General features: G+C 46.4%; 2 protein-coding genes across 2 annotated transcripts in view; one reads left to right on the top strand and one right to left on the bottom strand.

Moving 5' to 3' along the window:
• SNU13 (small nuclear ribonucleoprotein 13) overlaps positions 1-17253 on the bottom strand; it is a 335885-nt gene that overhangs the window by 181533 nt on the left and 137099 nt on the right. The window lies entirely within an intron of this gene.
• SREBF2 (sterol regulatory element binding transcription factor 2) overlaps positions 1-17253 on the top strand; it is an 80606-nt gene that overhangs the window by 23989 nt on the left and 39364 nt on the right. Inside the window, exons 2-3 of the mRNA XM_050805822.1 lie at positions 14605-15066; positions 16369-16550. Coding sequence (XP_050661779.1) covers positions 14605-15066; positions 16369-16550 — 644 coding nt within the window. The remainder of the gene's footprint in view (positions 1-14604; positions 15067-16368; positions 16551-17253) is intronic.

Raw genomic sequence — 17253 nt, 5'->3', positions numbered from 1 at the left:
CACCCGGCCAGTGATTCTTAATTAGTTCATGATATTATGGGGTTCTAGGCAGGAGAGCAGCCTCTGCCTCCTCTACCCCATATAAACCAGAATGAGCAACTGCTGGGCTGGAGGAGCTCTCCTTCTTAGAGCATTGTTGGACAACTTGCTATGGGTTCTCCTTCATTTTTAATAAGGAGAATGGCCAAGTTCACTACCATGAGTTGTAGGGCCCTTTGTGCTTTGGCCCCTAACAACCTGCCCAGTATGGTGCCCTAGCCATCACCCATTCTCTTCAACAGCCTACCATGCAGCTTCATGTCTCCCTGCCTTGGCTCATGAGATTCCCTGGCCTAGACTGTACTTTGCATCCTGATCAGCCTTCAATCCAACTCCGTCAGGGAACTGTTGACCTGCTGGAGTCTGTGATTTTGTCATGTTCCCTGTGTCCTCTTTGGTGTCTTGTAGATGCACATCTCTGCTGTGACAGCCTTCACAAACCATGCTGTGATCCTTTCACTAACTCTTGAGGTCAAGGACTAATTTATTATCTCTGTGCCTGGTACACAATGGATGCTTAACCCATTGAAATCTTTCTGTATTTACATACTTACCTCCCTAAAAGTGAAAGCTTTGCAGAAATTACATAGATTTGTCCAGATTTTCCAGGCTAGTCTAACTTTTAAAAATATCTTAGGCCGGGCGCAGTGGCTCAAGCCTGTAATCCCAGCACTTTGGGAGGCTGAGATGGGCGGATCACGAGGTCAGGAGATCGAGACCATCCTGGCTAACACGGTGAAACCCCGTCTCTACTAAAAAATACAAAAAACTAGCCGGGCGAGGTGGCGGGCGCCTGTAGTCCCAGCTACTCGGGAGGCTGAGGCAGGAGAATGGCGTGAACCCGGGAGGCGGAGCTTGCAGTGAGCTGAGATCGTGCCACTGCACTCCAGCCTGGGCGGCAGAGCAAGACTCCGTCTCAAAAAAAAAAAAAAAAAAAAAAAAAAAATCTTACTCCATTATGAGGTGAAATATCCCTTCTAGTTCTGGTTCAGAAAGCATGATCAACATTTTTATAGGTTGCATGAAAGTTGCTATTGAGAACATTTCAGTGAGTCAGTGCCAGTGCCAGTTTTTTTTTTTTTTTTTTTTTGGTTGTTGTTGGATTTGTGTGTGTGTGTTTTTTTTAGATGGAGTTTCACTCTTGCCCTCTTGCCACCCAGGCTAGAGTGCAGTGGCGCGATCTCGACTCACTGCAACCTCTGCCTCCCAGGTTCAAGCAATTCTCCTGCCTCAGCCTCCGGAGTATAGCTGGGATTACAGTCATCCACCACCACACCCAGCTAATTTTTATATTTTTAGTAGAGATGGGGTTTCACCATGTTGGCCAGGCTGATCTCCAACTCCTGACCTCAGGTGATCCACCTGCCTCGGCCTCCCAAAGTGCTGAGATTACAGGGGTAAGCCACCATGCCTGTCCTGGTTTTTGTTTTTTAATACCAGTATGCTTGGTGCTTGAAGCGGTAGAGGGAAAGGAAGATTTTCTTCATGCACTTGTAGAACACAAGACATAAGAAAAACATCTTTAAAATTTATTTATTTAGAATCTGGGGGAGGTGGCTTATGCCTAAAATCCCAGCACTTTGGGAGGCTGAGGCAGGCAGACCACTTGAGGCCAGGAGTTCAAGACCAGCCTGGCCAAAATGGTGAAACCCCGTCTCTACTAAAAATACAAAAATTAGCTGGGTTTGGTGGTACGTGCCTGTAATCCCAGCTATTCAGGAGCCTGAGGCTTGAGAATCACTTGAACCTGGGAAGCAGAGGCAGAGGTGGAGGCGGAGGCGGAGGCAGAGCCAGAGGCAGAGGCTGCAATGAGCCGAGATCACACCACTGCACTCCAGCCTGGGCAACAGAGTGAGACGGTCTCAAAAAATAAATAAATAAAATAAAATTTATTTATTTATTTATTTTTATTTTTTTTGAGACGGAGTCTCGCTCTGTCGCCCAAGCTGGAGTGCAGTGGCACGATCCTGGCTCACTGCAAGCTCCGCCTCCTGGGTTCATGCCATTCTCCTGCCTCAGCCTCCCGAGTGACTGGAACTACAGTCACCCGCCACTGCGCCCCGCTCATTTTTTGTATTTTAGTAGAGACAGGGTTTCACCATGGTCTCGATCTCCTGACCTTGTGATCTGCCCGCCTCGGCCTCCCAAAGTGCTGGGATTACAGGCGTGAGCCACCGCGCCTGGCTAAATTTATTTATTTAGTGACCGGGTCTTGCTTTGTTGCCTAGGCTGACCTTGAATTCCTAGGTTCAAGCGATCCTTCCACCTTAGCCTCCCTTGTAGCTGGACCAATAGGCATGTGCAGCATTTTTTTTAAAAAAAACACTATATGTAATATAGCAAAGTAAAGTTTTTTAAAAGTTAAAAACATACTGTTATACTAAAACGTCATGAGCACATATCAGAGTTATTAACATTGTTAACGAAGATAACAGGATGACAAATGGATCAAAGGAGTTTGCAAGAAACTGATATTTACATAGTAGAAAAAAGAATGCAGGAATAAGATTGCAAATTTAAATGCAAAACTAGGGCCAGTTCGGTGGTTCACGCCTGTAGTCCCAGCATTTTGGGAGACTGAGGCAAGTGGATCACCTGAGGTCAGGAGCTGAAGACCAGCTTCATCTACTAAAGTTTCAGTAAACTTTGTCTACTAAAAATACAAAAATTAGCTGGGTGTGGTGGTGGGCATCTGTAGTACCAGCTACTCAGGAGGCTGAGGCAGGAGAATTGAAACTGGGAAGTGGAGGTTGCAGTGAGCCAAGATCGTGCCACTGCACTCCAGCCTGGGCGACAGAACGAGACTCTGCCTCAAAAAAAAAGGCGAAACTAGTTAATGTCCTACAGTGCAATGAAAACAAAAGCTTAAAGGTTATCTTTTCTACCAAACAGAAATCATTGTAACGTAACAATTTTCTGCAGACTAACATCTAACTTTACAGAATGGGAGCCCTAATCAGTAGTAAATAGAAAGTCAAACAAGGTGATGATTCCGTAGAGCATCAGATAACCTTTAGGCAGGCATCATAGACAGTATTCTAGTATAACTTTTTTTTTTTTTTTTTTTTTAGTCAGGGACCTTGCTCTGTTGTTCCAAGCTTGAGTACGGTGGTACAGTCATGGTTCACTGCAGCCTTGAACTCTGGCCTCAAGTGATCTCCCATCTCAGCCTACCAAGTAGCTGGGACTACAGGCTTGTGTCACCAGGCCCGACCAAGTTTTTTTTATTTTTTAGAGAGATAGGGTCTCCTATTTTGTCCAGGCTGGGATGCAATAGCATGATGATGGCTCACTGAAGCCTTAAATTCCTGGCCTTAAGTGATCCTCCTGCCTTAGTCTCCTGAGTAACTGGAATTTTAGTATAACTTTAAAGAGGCATAGAACTTTTTTTTGGTCTTATTTCCAAGTTTTAGTTACTTTTTCTTTCTTGTTTTCTTGAGATACGGTCTTGCTGTGTCAGCCAGGCTGGAGTACACTGACACAAACTCTGCTGACTGCAGTCTCCACCTCCCAGGCTTAAGCAATCCTCCCACCTCAGCCTCCCGAGTAGCTGGGCCTACAGGTGCGTGCCACCATGCCCCGCTAAAGTTTGTATTTTTTGTAGGGATGGGTTCTCGCTATGTTGCCCAGGCTGGTCTCAAACTCCTGAACTTGAGAGATCTGGCCACCTCAGCCTCTCAAAGTGCTGGGGTTACAGGCATGTGCCACCACACCTGGCCAATAATTTTCTTTAACAAAATAAATCACAATTGAGTTCAAGAACTAAAAGATAGCTAGATCATCTGAGGTGTAAAAGAGTCCTTGGTGAAAGCAATTTTTAGTTTTGAAGTAGAATTGTGAAATTCAGACTTTGGAGAAAGGAAGAGGGTAGTTAGTCACAAGTAGAAAAGAGGAGGCATGGCACTTACATTCAAAGAAAAATTGCCGTACCCCACCCCTCAAAGGCATGTGCAGAAAAGGGAGTGAGTACTTGTCCAGGGTGGATGATGAACTAAAGTGGGTGGGAAGTGAAAATCCTTGGAACAGAGGGAGCAATTCATAGGAAGCTTGGAAACTTGTGTTTAAGAATTTGATTTGATTTAAGGGCTGGGCACAGTGGCTCACGCCTGTAATCCCAGCACTTTGGGAGGCCGAGGCGGGTGGATCACCTAAGGTCAGGAGTTCAAGACCAGCCTGGCCAACACGGCGAAACCCCATTTCTACTAAAAATACAAAAATTAGCTGGGCATGGTGGCAGGCACCTGTAATCCCAGCTACTTGGGAGGCTGAGACAGGAGAGTTGCTTGAACCTGGGAGACAGAGGTTGCAGTGAGCCGAGATCACACCACTGCACTCCAACCTGGGCGATAGAGCAAGACTCTGTCTCAAAAAAACAGAATTTTCTTTGATTTAAAAGACTGTTGGATGAACAAGATATTCAAAGAAGATGTTCGTCACTGGGTAGGAGGCTATGGTTGAAATTAAAGCAGAGTGTGGAAGTGGAGTGAAGAGGTAAGTCCATGATGCTAAGGAAGGAGACCTGAGTGAACTTAAGGCAGGAGGAAAAAGAAAGAGCAATGGAAAGTGGAGCTGCAGATCCCTCTCCTGTTCAGACTGTAAGAGCTGGCTCAGGTCCCCTGCTACAATAGGCCAGAAAAGCCTGGACTTCCACTGCTTTTTCCTGCAGAGCTGAGTCCCTCCGGGGCTGCCATGAGAGGCGGTGAGAGAGAGCACTAGACAGGGAAGACCATTTGAGAATTCCTTTGGGTTTCCTTTGTGATTCCTTTTTCTTCTCATTCTGAATTGTTTTATTTTATTATGTAATATTTGGTATATGCGAAGGAATATATGACACCTTTGTGTATGTTACGAAACACAAGCATTTGAGAATCCGCACCTCTCCACCCAATTTTTCTTTGTGGTTTCTTTGCCAGTAAAAGAGTTCACTCATCCGTTGCTTAAAATATAGGATGCTTGAGTCACCAGCTTGCCATCCTGTGTCATTCAACACCTCCTCCAGACTCTTCCCAGGAAGGTGACCCAGAACCCCCTTGAAATACATGATACCGTCTCTGTGCTCTGATGTGCCCCCTGGTGTTTGAGTGGAGTGATTTTTAGACAGCAGTTTGCCTGTTAAAACCTTCCCTTTGTGGCCGGGCGTGGTGGCTCAAGCTTATAATCCCAGCATTTTGGGAGGCTGAGACGGGCGGATCACGAGGTCAGGAGATCGAGACCATCCTGGCTAACACAGTGAAACCCCATCTCTACTAAAAATGCAAAAAAAAAAAAAAAAAATTAGCTGGGTGTGGTGGTGGGCACCTGTAGCTACACAGGAGTATGAGGCAGAAGAATGGCATGAACCTGGGAGGTGGAGCTTGCAGTGAGCCGAGAACGCGCCAGTGCACTCCAGCCTGGGCGACAGACTGTCTCAACAACAACAACAAAAAAACTTTCCCTTTTTTGCCTATATTATTGCTTGCATTTTAGGGCTTCTCAATTGAAGGATGTGGTTGAAAGAGCCCAGTTCCTCAACTGCTCCTCTGGGTGACTAGAGTGCGGGTAACTGATGTTTTAGGTCCTGGAGAAAGCAGTGGTGATCACAAATAGCAGAATGGTGGAGAAATGGTTGTCTCACATTTACCTTCAGGTTTGATACTAGTCTACATTTGGTTTTTTAAATAATTATTAGAAAAAAAGATTGTGGATGGGGAGATAGGATCATTATGATGAAAGAGTTATATACGTTCAATCAGGATATTCTTGGGAATTAGATTTTGCATTTACCTCCCTCACTGGTGTGGTCCATGTCATTTTCAGCGGCCTACACACATCACACCGTGATTATTTCTATGTTCTTGTGCTTATTGGGCAGCTCTAATATGAAAGATAAAATGAACAAAAAGTACAAATGAAGAAAGTTTAGGTAAATATTCCTGTAATTTTGAAGGTGAGGGTTTTTCTTAAGTGTTACACAGAAGCCATGTAATTTCACTCTACAATGTAAAATTGGTGTATAGTCAGTTCTGCTATAGTTCATCATGTGCATTTCTAAAAATCATGCTATGTGAAATCATGCAATAAAAAACACAGGGAGTGGGCATGTTGGCTCATGCTTGTAATCAGGAGGCTAAGGTGGGAGGATCTCATGAGGCGGGGAGTTTGTGACGAGCCTGGGCAACAAAGCAGACCCAGTCTCTCTTACAAATAAAAAATAAAAATTATCTGGACATGGTGGTATGTGCTTGTACTCCCAGCTACCCAAGAGGCTACATTGGAGGATATCTTAAGCCCAGGAGGTAGAGGCCACAGTGAGCTATGATCGCATCAGTACACTCCAGCCTGGGTGACAGAGTAAGACTCTGTCTCTAAAACAAAAACCCAGAACTTACTGGGAAATGGGGGGTTATAGATCACAACAATAAAAATTCTCATAGGTGACCAAAAAAAAGGAAAGATTTATTTTTTTAAAAAGATGGGGACCTAATAAAACAGTCATACAGTCTTATAGACCAGAAAAACTAAGAAATATATAAATATCACAATGAAAAGGCACTTTGGCTTGAAAAACACCTGAGGTTTGCTTGAGGGAGGTAAGTGTCATTAGGTTACAGCTTGGGAGTTATCAGGAAGTGGTGGAAGGAGGGCTGTCTGAAGTCCAGTGGAAAGTTCTGACATCAATGTGATGGATGTGATTCATAACACATGCAGTGACCTGATGAAGCTGGTAGACGTTTAAGGTGCCTGTGTATGTGTGTGTACATTTTGTGCATTCCTGCATGGCTCGTTTCAGCTGAATATGGTTTTCCACATCTCCTAGTGTTTCTCTCATACATAAGCAAATGCAAAATTTATGTTATGCTCAGATTGTTGCTGGATATATCTGATGCATTTGAACAAATGCCCATTTTCAAAGTAAGAGTTAAAGCAAAAGTGTCAAAAAAAAAAAACCCCACTGTGAATAATATGTACTAGCTAATACTAAGTGCCAGGCATGGTGCCATAGATTCCACATGAGTTATCTCATCAATCCGTGAGTTAGCTGTAATTGTTAGCCACAATGTACAGTTGAGAAAAACTGCAGCTCGAAGAGGTAAAACTTGCCGCAGGTTCCAAGGCTAGGACATGGTGATTCTTAATTGCTATGTCATTCTTTCTTCCTGAACATATTAAAAGAGAAATAACAAAGTGGGGGAAATACTTGCAGACATTTAAGAAAGAACAAATATCCAAAATATCTGGAAGTTTTTTAAATCAGTAAAAAAAAAAAAAAAAAAAAAAATAGCCTGATGGAAAAAATGAACAAAGATCTAGAGCAGGCAGTTTACAAAGGAAGAAATACAAATGCTCAATAAAATTGGGACTTAAAAAAAAAAAAAAGACTTTCAGCCTCAGTTAGTACTCAGTCATGCAAGACAAAACAATTCCATGTCGGTTTTTTCCACTATGAGATTGACAGAAATGGCTGTGAGGAAACACTAGCAGGAACAGATTTTTGAAACCTTTCCAAAGCATGTATACTGGTCCTTTGACCCAGCCATCTAACTTCTAGGAATTTATCCCCAAAAAACAGAGAACTAGGGGAAAAAAGGAGTTGTTAATAATGCCAAATAACTGGGTGGGTGTGGTGGCACACACCTGTAATCCCAACACTCTGGGAGGCCAAGTCAAGAGGATCGCTTGAGCCCAGGAGTTTGAGACCAGCTTAGACAGCATAGGGAGACTCTGCCTCCACAAAAAAAAAAAGATTTCTTTAAAGTTAGCCAGGTTTGGTGATGCATGCTTGTAGTCCCAGCTACTCAGGAGTCTGAGGTAGGAGGATTGCTTAAGCACAGGAGGTAGAGGCTGCAGTGAGCCACAGTCACACCACTGCCTTCCAGCCTGGGCAAGAGAGCAAGACCCTGTCTCCAAAAAATAAAAAAAAAAGATAATGCTGAAAAATTGAAAGCAATTTTTCATCATTGAGTAAGTTAAACAAATTTTCATCATTGAGTAAGTTAAACAAATTGTAATACACTGGTACAGTACAATGGCACACAACATGATACTGTGGGACTCTGAAAAGGATGATGTTATGTCTGTAATGGTTGACACTGAATGTTCTTCATATTTTATTAAGAAAAGGGAACAGGGTGCAAAGTAGCATGTTCAGTGTGATCTCATTTTTGTAAAACCGTTTGCATACATGTGCATGCTTAAGTGTGCAAGCAAGCCTTGTAGAGGAAGAAGTCTGGAAGGGCACACGTTAAAACATTGACAGCCGGGCATGGTGGCTCACGCTTGTAATCTCAGCACTTTGGGAGGCCGGGGCGGGAGGATCACGAGGTCAGGAGATTGAGACCATCCTGGTTAATGCGGTGAAACCCCGTCTTTACTAAAAATACAAAAAATTAGCTGGGCGTAGTGGCGGGCACCTGTAGTCCCATCTACTCGGGAGGTTGAGGGAGAAAGGCGTGAACCCGGGAGGCGGAGCTTGCAGTGAGCCAAGATTGTGCCACTGCACTCCAGCCTGGGTGACAGAGTGAGACTCTGTCTCAAAAAAAAAAAAAAACACTGACAGTGGGCCAGGTGCAGTGGCTCACACCTGTAATCCCAGCACTTTGGGAGGCCGAAGCAGGCGGATCACAAGGTCAGTAGATCGAGACAAGCCTATCCAACGTGGTGAAACCCCCTCTCTACTAAAAATACAAAAATTAGCTGGGCATGGTGGCAAGTGCCTGTAATCCCAGCTACTTGGGAGGCTGAGGCAGGAGAATTGCTTGAACCTGGTTGGTGCAGGTTATGGTGAGCCCAGATCACGCCACTGCACTCCAGCCTGGGCGACTGAGCAAGACTCCATTTAAAAAAAAAAAAAAATTGACAATGGATGACTCAAGAGTAGTGGAACTGCTGGATGATTTTTATTTTTGTTCTTTTCATTTATATGCTTTCTAAATTTTTCTTTAGTGAATATATTACTTCTATGATTTTAACAAATTATTAAAAACAGGGCCAGGTGCAGTGGCTGACGCCTGTAATCCTAGCACTTTGAGAGGCCGAGGTGGGCAGCTCACCTGAGGTCAGGAGTTCGAGACCAGCCTCGCCAACATGGTGAAACCCTGTCTCTACTAAAAATACAATAATTAGCAGGGTGTGGTGGTATGTGCCTATAGTCCCAGCTACTTGGGAGGCTGAGGCAGGAGAATCACTGGAACCCAGGAGGCGGAGGTTGCAGTGAGCTGAGATTGCACCACTGCATGCCTGGGTGACAGAGCGAGACTTTGTCTCAAAAAAATATATATTTAAAAAAAATTATCGGGCCGGGCGCGGTGGCTCAAGCCTGTAATCCCAGCACTTTGGGAGGCCGAGACGGGCGGATCATGAGGTCAGGAGATCGAGACCATCCTGGCTAATACGGTGAAACCCCGTCTCTACTAAAAAATACAAAAAACTAGCCGGGCGAAGTGGCGGGTGCCTGTAGTCCCAGCTACTCGGGAGGCTGAGGCAGGAGAATGGCGTGAACCCGAGAGCAGGAGCTTGCAGTGAGCTGAGATCCGGCCACTGCACTCCAGCCTGGGTGACAGAGCAAGACTCCGTCTCAAAAAAAAAAAAAAAAAAAAAAAAAAAAAATTATCTAACACAAGGTGCATAATAAATACAAAATATAAGAATAAATGACCTTTGTAAACTAGGTTTCCCAGCCCCTAACAGCCCCTCAAGCCACAAGCTCCATAAAGTACATGTGAACTCGGGGTCTCTTTGTGAGTCATGGGACTGCTTGCAATGCACGAATGATAACAGGAACCTCTAATTTTGGTTACTTGCTTTTAGAGACCAGAACCCAGATACAGTTTCCGGGGGCCTCACCTACTTTGTTAAGCAACTTAGCTATGAGTTTACCAAGCAGCTAAAAACAGGAGCAGGGGAGTGAGGTGAGCTTGAGCGTGCCAGCCTAGCTCCTGGGAGGCCTGTCTCTGGCCCTGGGCTCTGTGGGCTGCCGCAGGAACTGGAGCTTCATTTTCAAAGCTCCATAAAGCTTGTGCCTTCTCCCAGGCCTCCCTTTTCTGAGTTTCATGGCTCTCTGTGGAAATGAGAGCCTGTGTAATCGAAGAATGTGAATGATCAGAGCAGGGAACAGTGAGGAGCCATTAGGATGTTCCCATGGGGTGTAGCTCAGAGTTACAAAGCACAACTGCACCCTGGTTCTCCAGGCCTCCTCTTTTCTGGCACTGCAGACTAGATGGGGTCCTGGAGAGGCTCTGCATGCCCTGCTGGAGCTTCCTATCACTCCTTTCTGCAGATGCTCATATTAACAGCCCCTCTGTGCCGCTCAGCCCTGTACCCAGCTGCCTGGCTGACTGGCTGACTGGAGATGGCTCCATTGGAGCTTTTTGTGTGTGGGTTGAAAGGGATTTTTTTTTTTTTTTAATTTAAGCAGTCTCATTCCATCTGCCTACACACTCTCACGCTTCGTGAACTAAGCTTTGTGACCTTTGTAGGTTACTTCACCACAGCAGCCCATATCTTCCCCGCAAAAGGGTTTCAAGAGTACTTGACAAAATGAGATCAGTGCGCCCACGTGCGTGTGTAGTGGGTGCTCTGGAAGTACCACTAATAGGGACCTGCATAAGGGTCTGCCCTTCACCAAGCACTTTGGATAAATTATCTTATTAATCCTCAGAGTAAAGAGGCCAAGTGTGTATTTTTAAAGCAGCCTTTTGTAGTGAGGAAACCAAGGTGTAGAGAGAAGTAACTTGCCCACACTCACACCACTGATTAGGTGGGCCTCCAGAGACTCACACCTAGGCCTGACTACCACCAAAGCCTGTGTGCATCTATGAGACCATCCTGGCCTTCTGCCCTCCTTAGCTATCCACGGATGGAAACTGTCGGCCAGTGAGTGATGTTTTTCTGGCTCTTTGTTGCAGCCCTCTGTGTTGATTTCTTAGACAGTTGGGATTTGGGGGAAATTCTAAAAGGTTCAACAAATTCTTAGATTTCTCTCGATCATTTTCTTAAAGCATTTTATAATCTTGTACTTGGAGTGTGTCAGCACTAAATTATGTTTTGTTTAAATGTACTGAATTTGAGGACATTTCTTAGTTTCATCATGTCAAGGAATTGAAATTGGTTGGTACAAGTTGCAATGTCTATAGCAATCTGCCCATTTCTCCCTCACACGAGGCTGAGTGAGGACAGAGCTTTGTGTCATGGTGTTGGTGAATAATACCACTATGGAGGAATGGAGTCTGGTGAGATGCTGTTTTGCCCACAGCAGGCTTAGCTGACTGGATACTTAAGGTGCCCAGATTGAAATGCTGAGCTCCAGTGATCCCATATGGAGGCCACACTGGAAAGCCCCAGCAGCTTTATTTATTTATTTACATTTATTTATTTATGTATTTATTTTTTGAGACAGAATCTCACCGTTTCACCCAGGCTGGAGTGCAGTAGCTCAATCTTGGCTCACTGCAACCTCTGCCTCCCGGGTTCAAGCAATTCTCCTGCCTCAACCTCCCAAGTAGCTGGGATTACAGGTACCCAGCACCATGCCTGGCTAAGTTTTGTAGTAGAGACAGGGTTTCACCATGTTTGTCAGGCTGGTCTCACACACCTGACCTCAGGTGATCCATCTACCTTGGCCTCCCAAAGTGCTGGGATTACAAGCATAAGCCACCACCCCCGGCCTATTTACATTTATTTATGATTTATTTTTCCTATCCTTTTGTAAGCTTCAATTTTTTTTTTTTTTTGAGACGGAGTCTCACTCTGTAGCCCATGCTGGAGTGCAGTGGCGTGATCTCTGCTCACTGCAAGCTCCACCTCCCAGGTTCACGCCATTCTCCTGCCTCAACCTCCCGAGTAGCTGGGACTACAGGTTTCCGCCACCATGCCTGGCTAATTTCTTGTATTTTTAGTAGAGATGGGGTTTCACTGTGTTAGCCAGGACGGTCTCGATCTCCTGACCTCGTGATCCGCCCACCTTGGCCTCCCAAAGGGCTGGGATAATAGGCGTGAGCCACTGCACCCGGCCCAAAAAATCTTTTTTTTTTTTTTTTTTTTTTTTTTTTTTTTTTTTTTTTTGAGACGGAGTCTCGCTCTGCCGCCCAGGCTGGAGTGCAGTGGCCGGCTCTTAGCTCACTGCAAGCTCCGCCTCCCGGGTTTACGCCATTCTCCTGCCTCAGCCTCCCGAGTAGCTGGGACTACAGGCGCCCGCCACCTCGCCCGGCTAGTTTTTTGTATTTTTTAGTAGAGACGGGGTTTCACCATGTTAGCCAGGATGGTCTCGATCTCCTGACCTCGTGATCCGCCCGTCTCGGCCTCCCAAAGTGCTGGGATTACAGGCTTGAGCCACCGCGCCCGGCCTCAAAAAATCTTTGTGTTTTTTTTTTCTTTGTTTGTTTTGTGTTCAGGGAAGGGATCTGGCTAGGTGCCCTGGCTCACACCTGTAGTCCCAGCACTTTGGGAAGCCAAAACGGGCAGGTTGCTTTTCAGGAGTCTGAGACCAGCCTGGGCAACATGGTGAAACCCTGTCTCTACAGAAAATTCAAAAATTAGCTGGGCATGGTGGTGCACGCCTGTGGTCCCAGCTCTTTGGGAGGCTGAGGTGGGAGGATTGCTTGAGCCTGGGAGGCGGAGGCTGCAGTGAGCTGAAATTGTGACAGTGCACTCCAACCTGGGTGACAGAGCAAGACCCTGTCTCAAAAAAAGAGAGAGAGAGACAGACAGACAGACAGAGTCTCACTGTGTTGCCCAGGCTGGTCTCAAACTCCTAACCTCAAGTCACCCTCCTACCTTGGCCTCACAATGCACTGGGATTACAGGCATGAGCCACCATACCCGGCCTCAGCAGCTTTCTGTCAGATATACAAACATATCCCAGGCTCCAGCGCCCGCCCCCCCTCCCCCCCCACCAAAAAAAAAACACACACTCACACACACAGCATCGCAGACCTGAGAAGAACATCCTGGTAGTGGTTTGGGGGAATGGAGATGGTGCCTTTTTTTTTTTTTTTTTTTTTTTTATAGTGGTGGTGTGGTGGTTTTTGTTGTTTTGGTGTCTAAATCAGAGCATCATATGTCCTTGAGGGTTTGGAAAGGAGGGGCCGTAGTTCAAGAACAAGCAGTAGCTTCTTGGGAGTGTATTAGAAAGAGAAAAGAATGTGGACAATGTAGAAAATTATAGATCTGAAACTATCTGGGACAAAGCTGAGGCCCCTGACTCCTATAGGGAGCAGTCATATGAAAAGAAGGGAGTCATGAGAGATGAGGGGGTAGTTGTGGGTTAAGTTGGGTTTTGGAAAGGCTGTGGGAAGATTGGCCAGAGAAGAGGCCCTGGAAGCAGGCTTGAGACCCTTCGGGCTGGGAATTTAAGGGTCCCAGCTACTCGGAACATGATCTAGAAAGGGGAGTGTGGTCTCCAGGTGGACACATCCCTTTGGACCCAAGACTCCTTGCCCAGAGAAAAGGGGCACAACCAGACAAGGGCCAGCGTGGGCCCTGGGAAGCACAGAGTCCAGGGCGGGGCCGGCTTGCTGTGTTCTGACCTGGCAACACACCTGCACTGCGTTGTGGTAGAAGAACACAAAGCTGGGAGGCAGAGAACTGGTTCTAATCCTGGCTGTACCCTAACAAGCTGTGGGACCTTGGCCAAGTCACTTTCCTCTCCTGGATTTCATATATGATCTTTCCATTCTTTGCATCCCTGAAGCTCCATGACTTAGGGGCCATCAACTTGGTTGTCCCTGAGTGTTTCCAAGAATACTAACAGTGCCCAGGGCTTTACTCAGCTTGGAGAGGAGGCCCAGAGCCTCCCTGTGGTGAGGAGGAAAGGGGTTAGAGCAAGTTAGGGTCTGCAGTGCTAGGACTGGAGGTAGCCTCACAAGCCAAGGCCGCTATACTCACAGCCTTAGGACAGTGACTCCCTACTCGCTGCCTTAGCGTCTCCAGCTGTAAAAAAGGACCCTTGGTACTTCGACAAAATAGCACCCACCTAGTACAAAGGTAGTTCCTTTTATGATTGATCAAAACAATCAGGAAAATGAGAGAGGCTGGTGTGGTGGCTCACACCTGTAATCCCAGCACTTTGGGAGGCTGAGGTGGTTGGATCACCTAAGGTCAGGAGTTTGAGATCCACCTGATCAATATGGTGAAACCCTGTCTCTACTAAAAATACAAAAAGTAGCCAGGCATGGTAGCGTGCGCCTGTAGTCCCAGGGAGGCTGAGGCAGGAGAATCACTTGAACCCGGGAGGCAGAGGTTGCAGTGAGCCAAGATCGCACCAGATCTCTGTTGCACTCCAGCCTGGGCAACAGAGAAAGATTCCATCTCAAAAAAAAAAAAAAAGAAGAAAATGAGAGAAAGGGCCTGGAGGTGAGAGTGAGGAGGGAAAAGAACATCAAACAGATAAAGTCCTGTCCTGTTGTCCTGGGACCTTGGTCAGCCATCTTGTCCCAGATGATCCCCACAAGAAAGAGGTAAGGGTTTCCTGACCCATTCCTGCCACGGTCTTAGGAAGGCCATTGGGTTTTCATGCCTTAGTTTCGTAAGCAAGTTTGAAAGGTAACTTTTTGGATAGCAATAAAATTACTCCTTTTCTTTTGTTCACAGAGATGCTGCAATTTGTCAGTAATCAAGTGGGAGAGTTCCCTGACTTGTTTTCAGAGCAGCTGTGTAGCTCCTTTCCTGGCAGTGGTGGTGGCAGCAGCGGCAGCAGCGGCAGCAGCGGCAGCAGTGGCAGTAGCAGTAGCAGCAATGGCAGGGGCAGCAGCAGCAGTGGAGCTGTGGACCCTTCAATGCAACGGTCATTCACCCAGGTCCCATTACCTTCCTTCTCTCCCTCGACGGCCTCCCCACAGGCTCCAACCCTGCAGGTCAAGGTTTCTCCCACCTCAGTTCCCAACACACCCAGGGCAACTCCTATTCTTCAGCCCCGCCCCCAGCCCCAGCCTCAACCTCAAGCTCAGCTGCAACAACAGACGGTAATGATCACCCCAACATTCAGCACCGCTCCGCAGACAAGGATCATCCAGCAGCCTTTGATATACCAGAATGCAGCCACTAGCTTTCAAGGTGATTCAGAAGTCAGAATGGTAGTGATTGGTTGGTTCCAAAGTTTATGTGTCAGTTTGCAGACACTGTAAATATTTCTGTCCTCTTCAGGAATGGCGGGTATATCAATATGGTCCTGTCTGAATGAGTTTCTGGTAACTGTCAATAAGAACTGGTACAGGAGCATGTCACATTCTGCAGCTTCAAATACCTTAATATCTATTGTGCCTATTTCAAAAATACTTGGTTAAAAAATCCAGCAAGCGGCCGGGCGTGGTGGCTCACACCTGTAATCCCAGCACTTTGGGAGGCCAAGGCAGGCGGATCACGAGGTCAGGAGATCAAGACCATCCTGGATAACTTGGTGAAACCCCTTCTTTACTAAAAAATAGAAAAAATTAGCCAAGCATGGTGGCGGGCACCTGTAGTCCCAGCTACTTGGGAGGCTTAGGCAGAAGAATGGCGTGAACCCGGGAGGTGGAGCTTGCAGTGAGCCAAGATTGTGCCACTGCACTCCAGTCTGGGCGACAGCGAAACTCTGTCTCAAAAAAAAAAAAAAAAAAAATCCAGCAAGCATAGTAGACACAGGGCCTTCCTGATAACTAGTGGTGGAGACTTGAATAAGGCTTGAAATTGGCTAGGTGGCAGCCAGATCTCAGCCGCCTCAGTTGAGAACTATTCATTCAACAAACATCTGAGCATCCACTATGGCGATGAATATGACTTTTAATGTAGGTGCAGCAGCTTCAAGTTGTAGCAAGCCTCATGCTGGGCCCTCAATATGTGTTGAGGGAATGGATGACTGAAAGGGGCTTGTTCTTTCTGTGATGTGCTGCATCCCAGTGCCTTTTCATCATATTTCCCTCTGGCTCTGGGGAGCCTTGGGTGAGATTAGTATTGCTCTGAATTTCAAAGAATCTTACAGTTCTTCAGTGGAGTTCAAGAATTGGGACGGGTGGAGGAATGTAAAGGCAAAAAGCTGAGACAGTCCTCCCAAAGTACACTTCCCGTCCAGAAAGGATGGAAGGAAATGAAGCCCCAGGGAGTTGTTGATTCTCAACATCTGTTAACTCCCTTGCTGGGTGCAGTCGTTTGCTGATTAGCTTCCCTTTCCTCCACCCTGGCACCCAGAGTAATAAAACAATTTGTACTCGTTCCCTCAGAAATTGATGCAGCCCTTATGGGATGTTCTGGTTGTCTAAACCAGCTTGTAAATGGCTGCGCACATCATCTTCAGCAGCAGGTGGGGAGTTGGAATCATTATGAGATACTTGACAGAATGCATTCCTCATCTCTGTGCCTTTTTTCTCCTCTTCTCCCAAGTCCTTCAGCCTCAAGTCCAAAGCCTGGTGACATCCTCCCAGGTACAGCCGGTCACCATTCAGCAGCAGGTGCAGACAGTACAGGCCCAGCGGGTGCTGACACAAACAGCCAATGGCACGCTGCAGACCCTTGCCCCGGCCACGGTGCAGACAGTTGCCGCACCACAGGTGCAGCAGGTCCCGGTAAGTGGCTGGAAAGGATTCAAGGAGGCACTGGATGGGGCTGTTAACTGGTCCTTGGTTGAAGATGTGGTCTACATACTAAGAAGGACCAACCAGAGTGTACACAAAGCAGCTTGTAGGGCACCAGGATGTACCTGTGAGCAGTGTATAGAGACCTGGCTGAGCCCATATCTGTAGATAGTCCCTGGCACTCAGGAAAGGCTGGTGCAGTCACTTTATGTACGCATGTAATGGGCATAAAACTGGAAAGAAATGTGCCAAATTGGTATCTCCCAGATAATTTTCTTTTTCATAGTTTTCTGTTTTTATTGTTTGTTTTGTTTTTGTTGTTTTTTTTTTTGAGACGGAGTCTCATTCTGTTGCCCAAGCTGGAGTGGAGTGGCATGATCTCAGCTTGCTGCAACCTCCACCTCCCAGGTTCAAGCAGTTCTCCTGCCTCAGCTTCCCGAGTAGCTGGGACTACAGGCATATGCCACCACACCCAGTTCTAATTTTTATATTTTTAGTAGAGACGGGGTTTCATATGTTGGCCAGGCTGGTCTTGAACTCCTGATCTCGTGATCCACCCGCCTCGGCCTCCCAAAGCGCTGGGATTACAGACGTGAGCCGCCACGCCTGGCTTTCATAGTTTTCTGTTTTCCATATTTTGTGCTGTGGGTGCTGAACATATATTACTTTTGGGGTGGGGGGGCATGTTTTATTT

The sequence above is a fragment of the Macaca thibetana genome, chromosome 10 (assembly GCF_024542745.1).
Source record: "Macaca thibetana thibetana isolate TM-01 chromosome 10, ASM2454274v1, whole genome shotgun sequence".
NCBI lineage: Eukaryota > Metazoa > Chordata > Mammalia > Primates > Cercopithecidae > Macaca > Macaca thibetana.
Note: the sequence above shows the minus strand (reverse complement) of the source record. Positions and strands in the feature narration are given on the sequence as shown.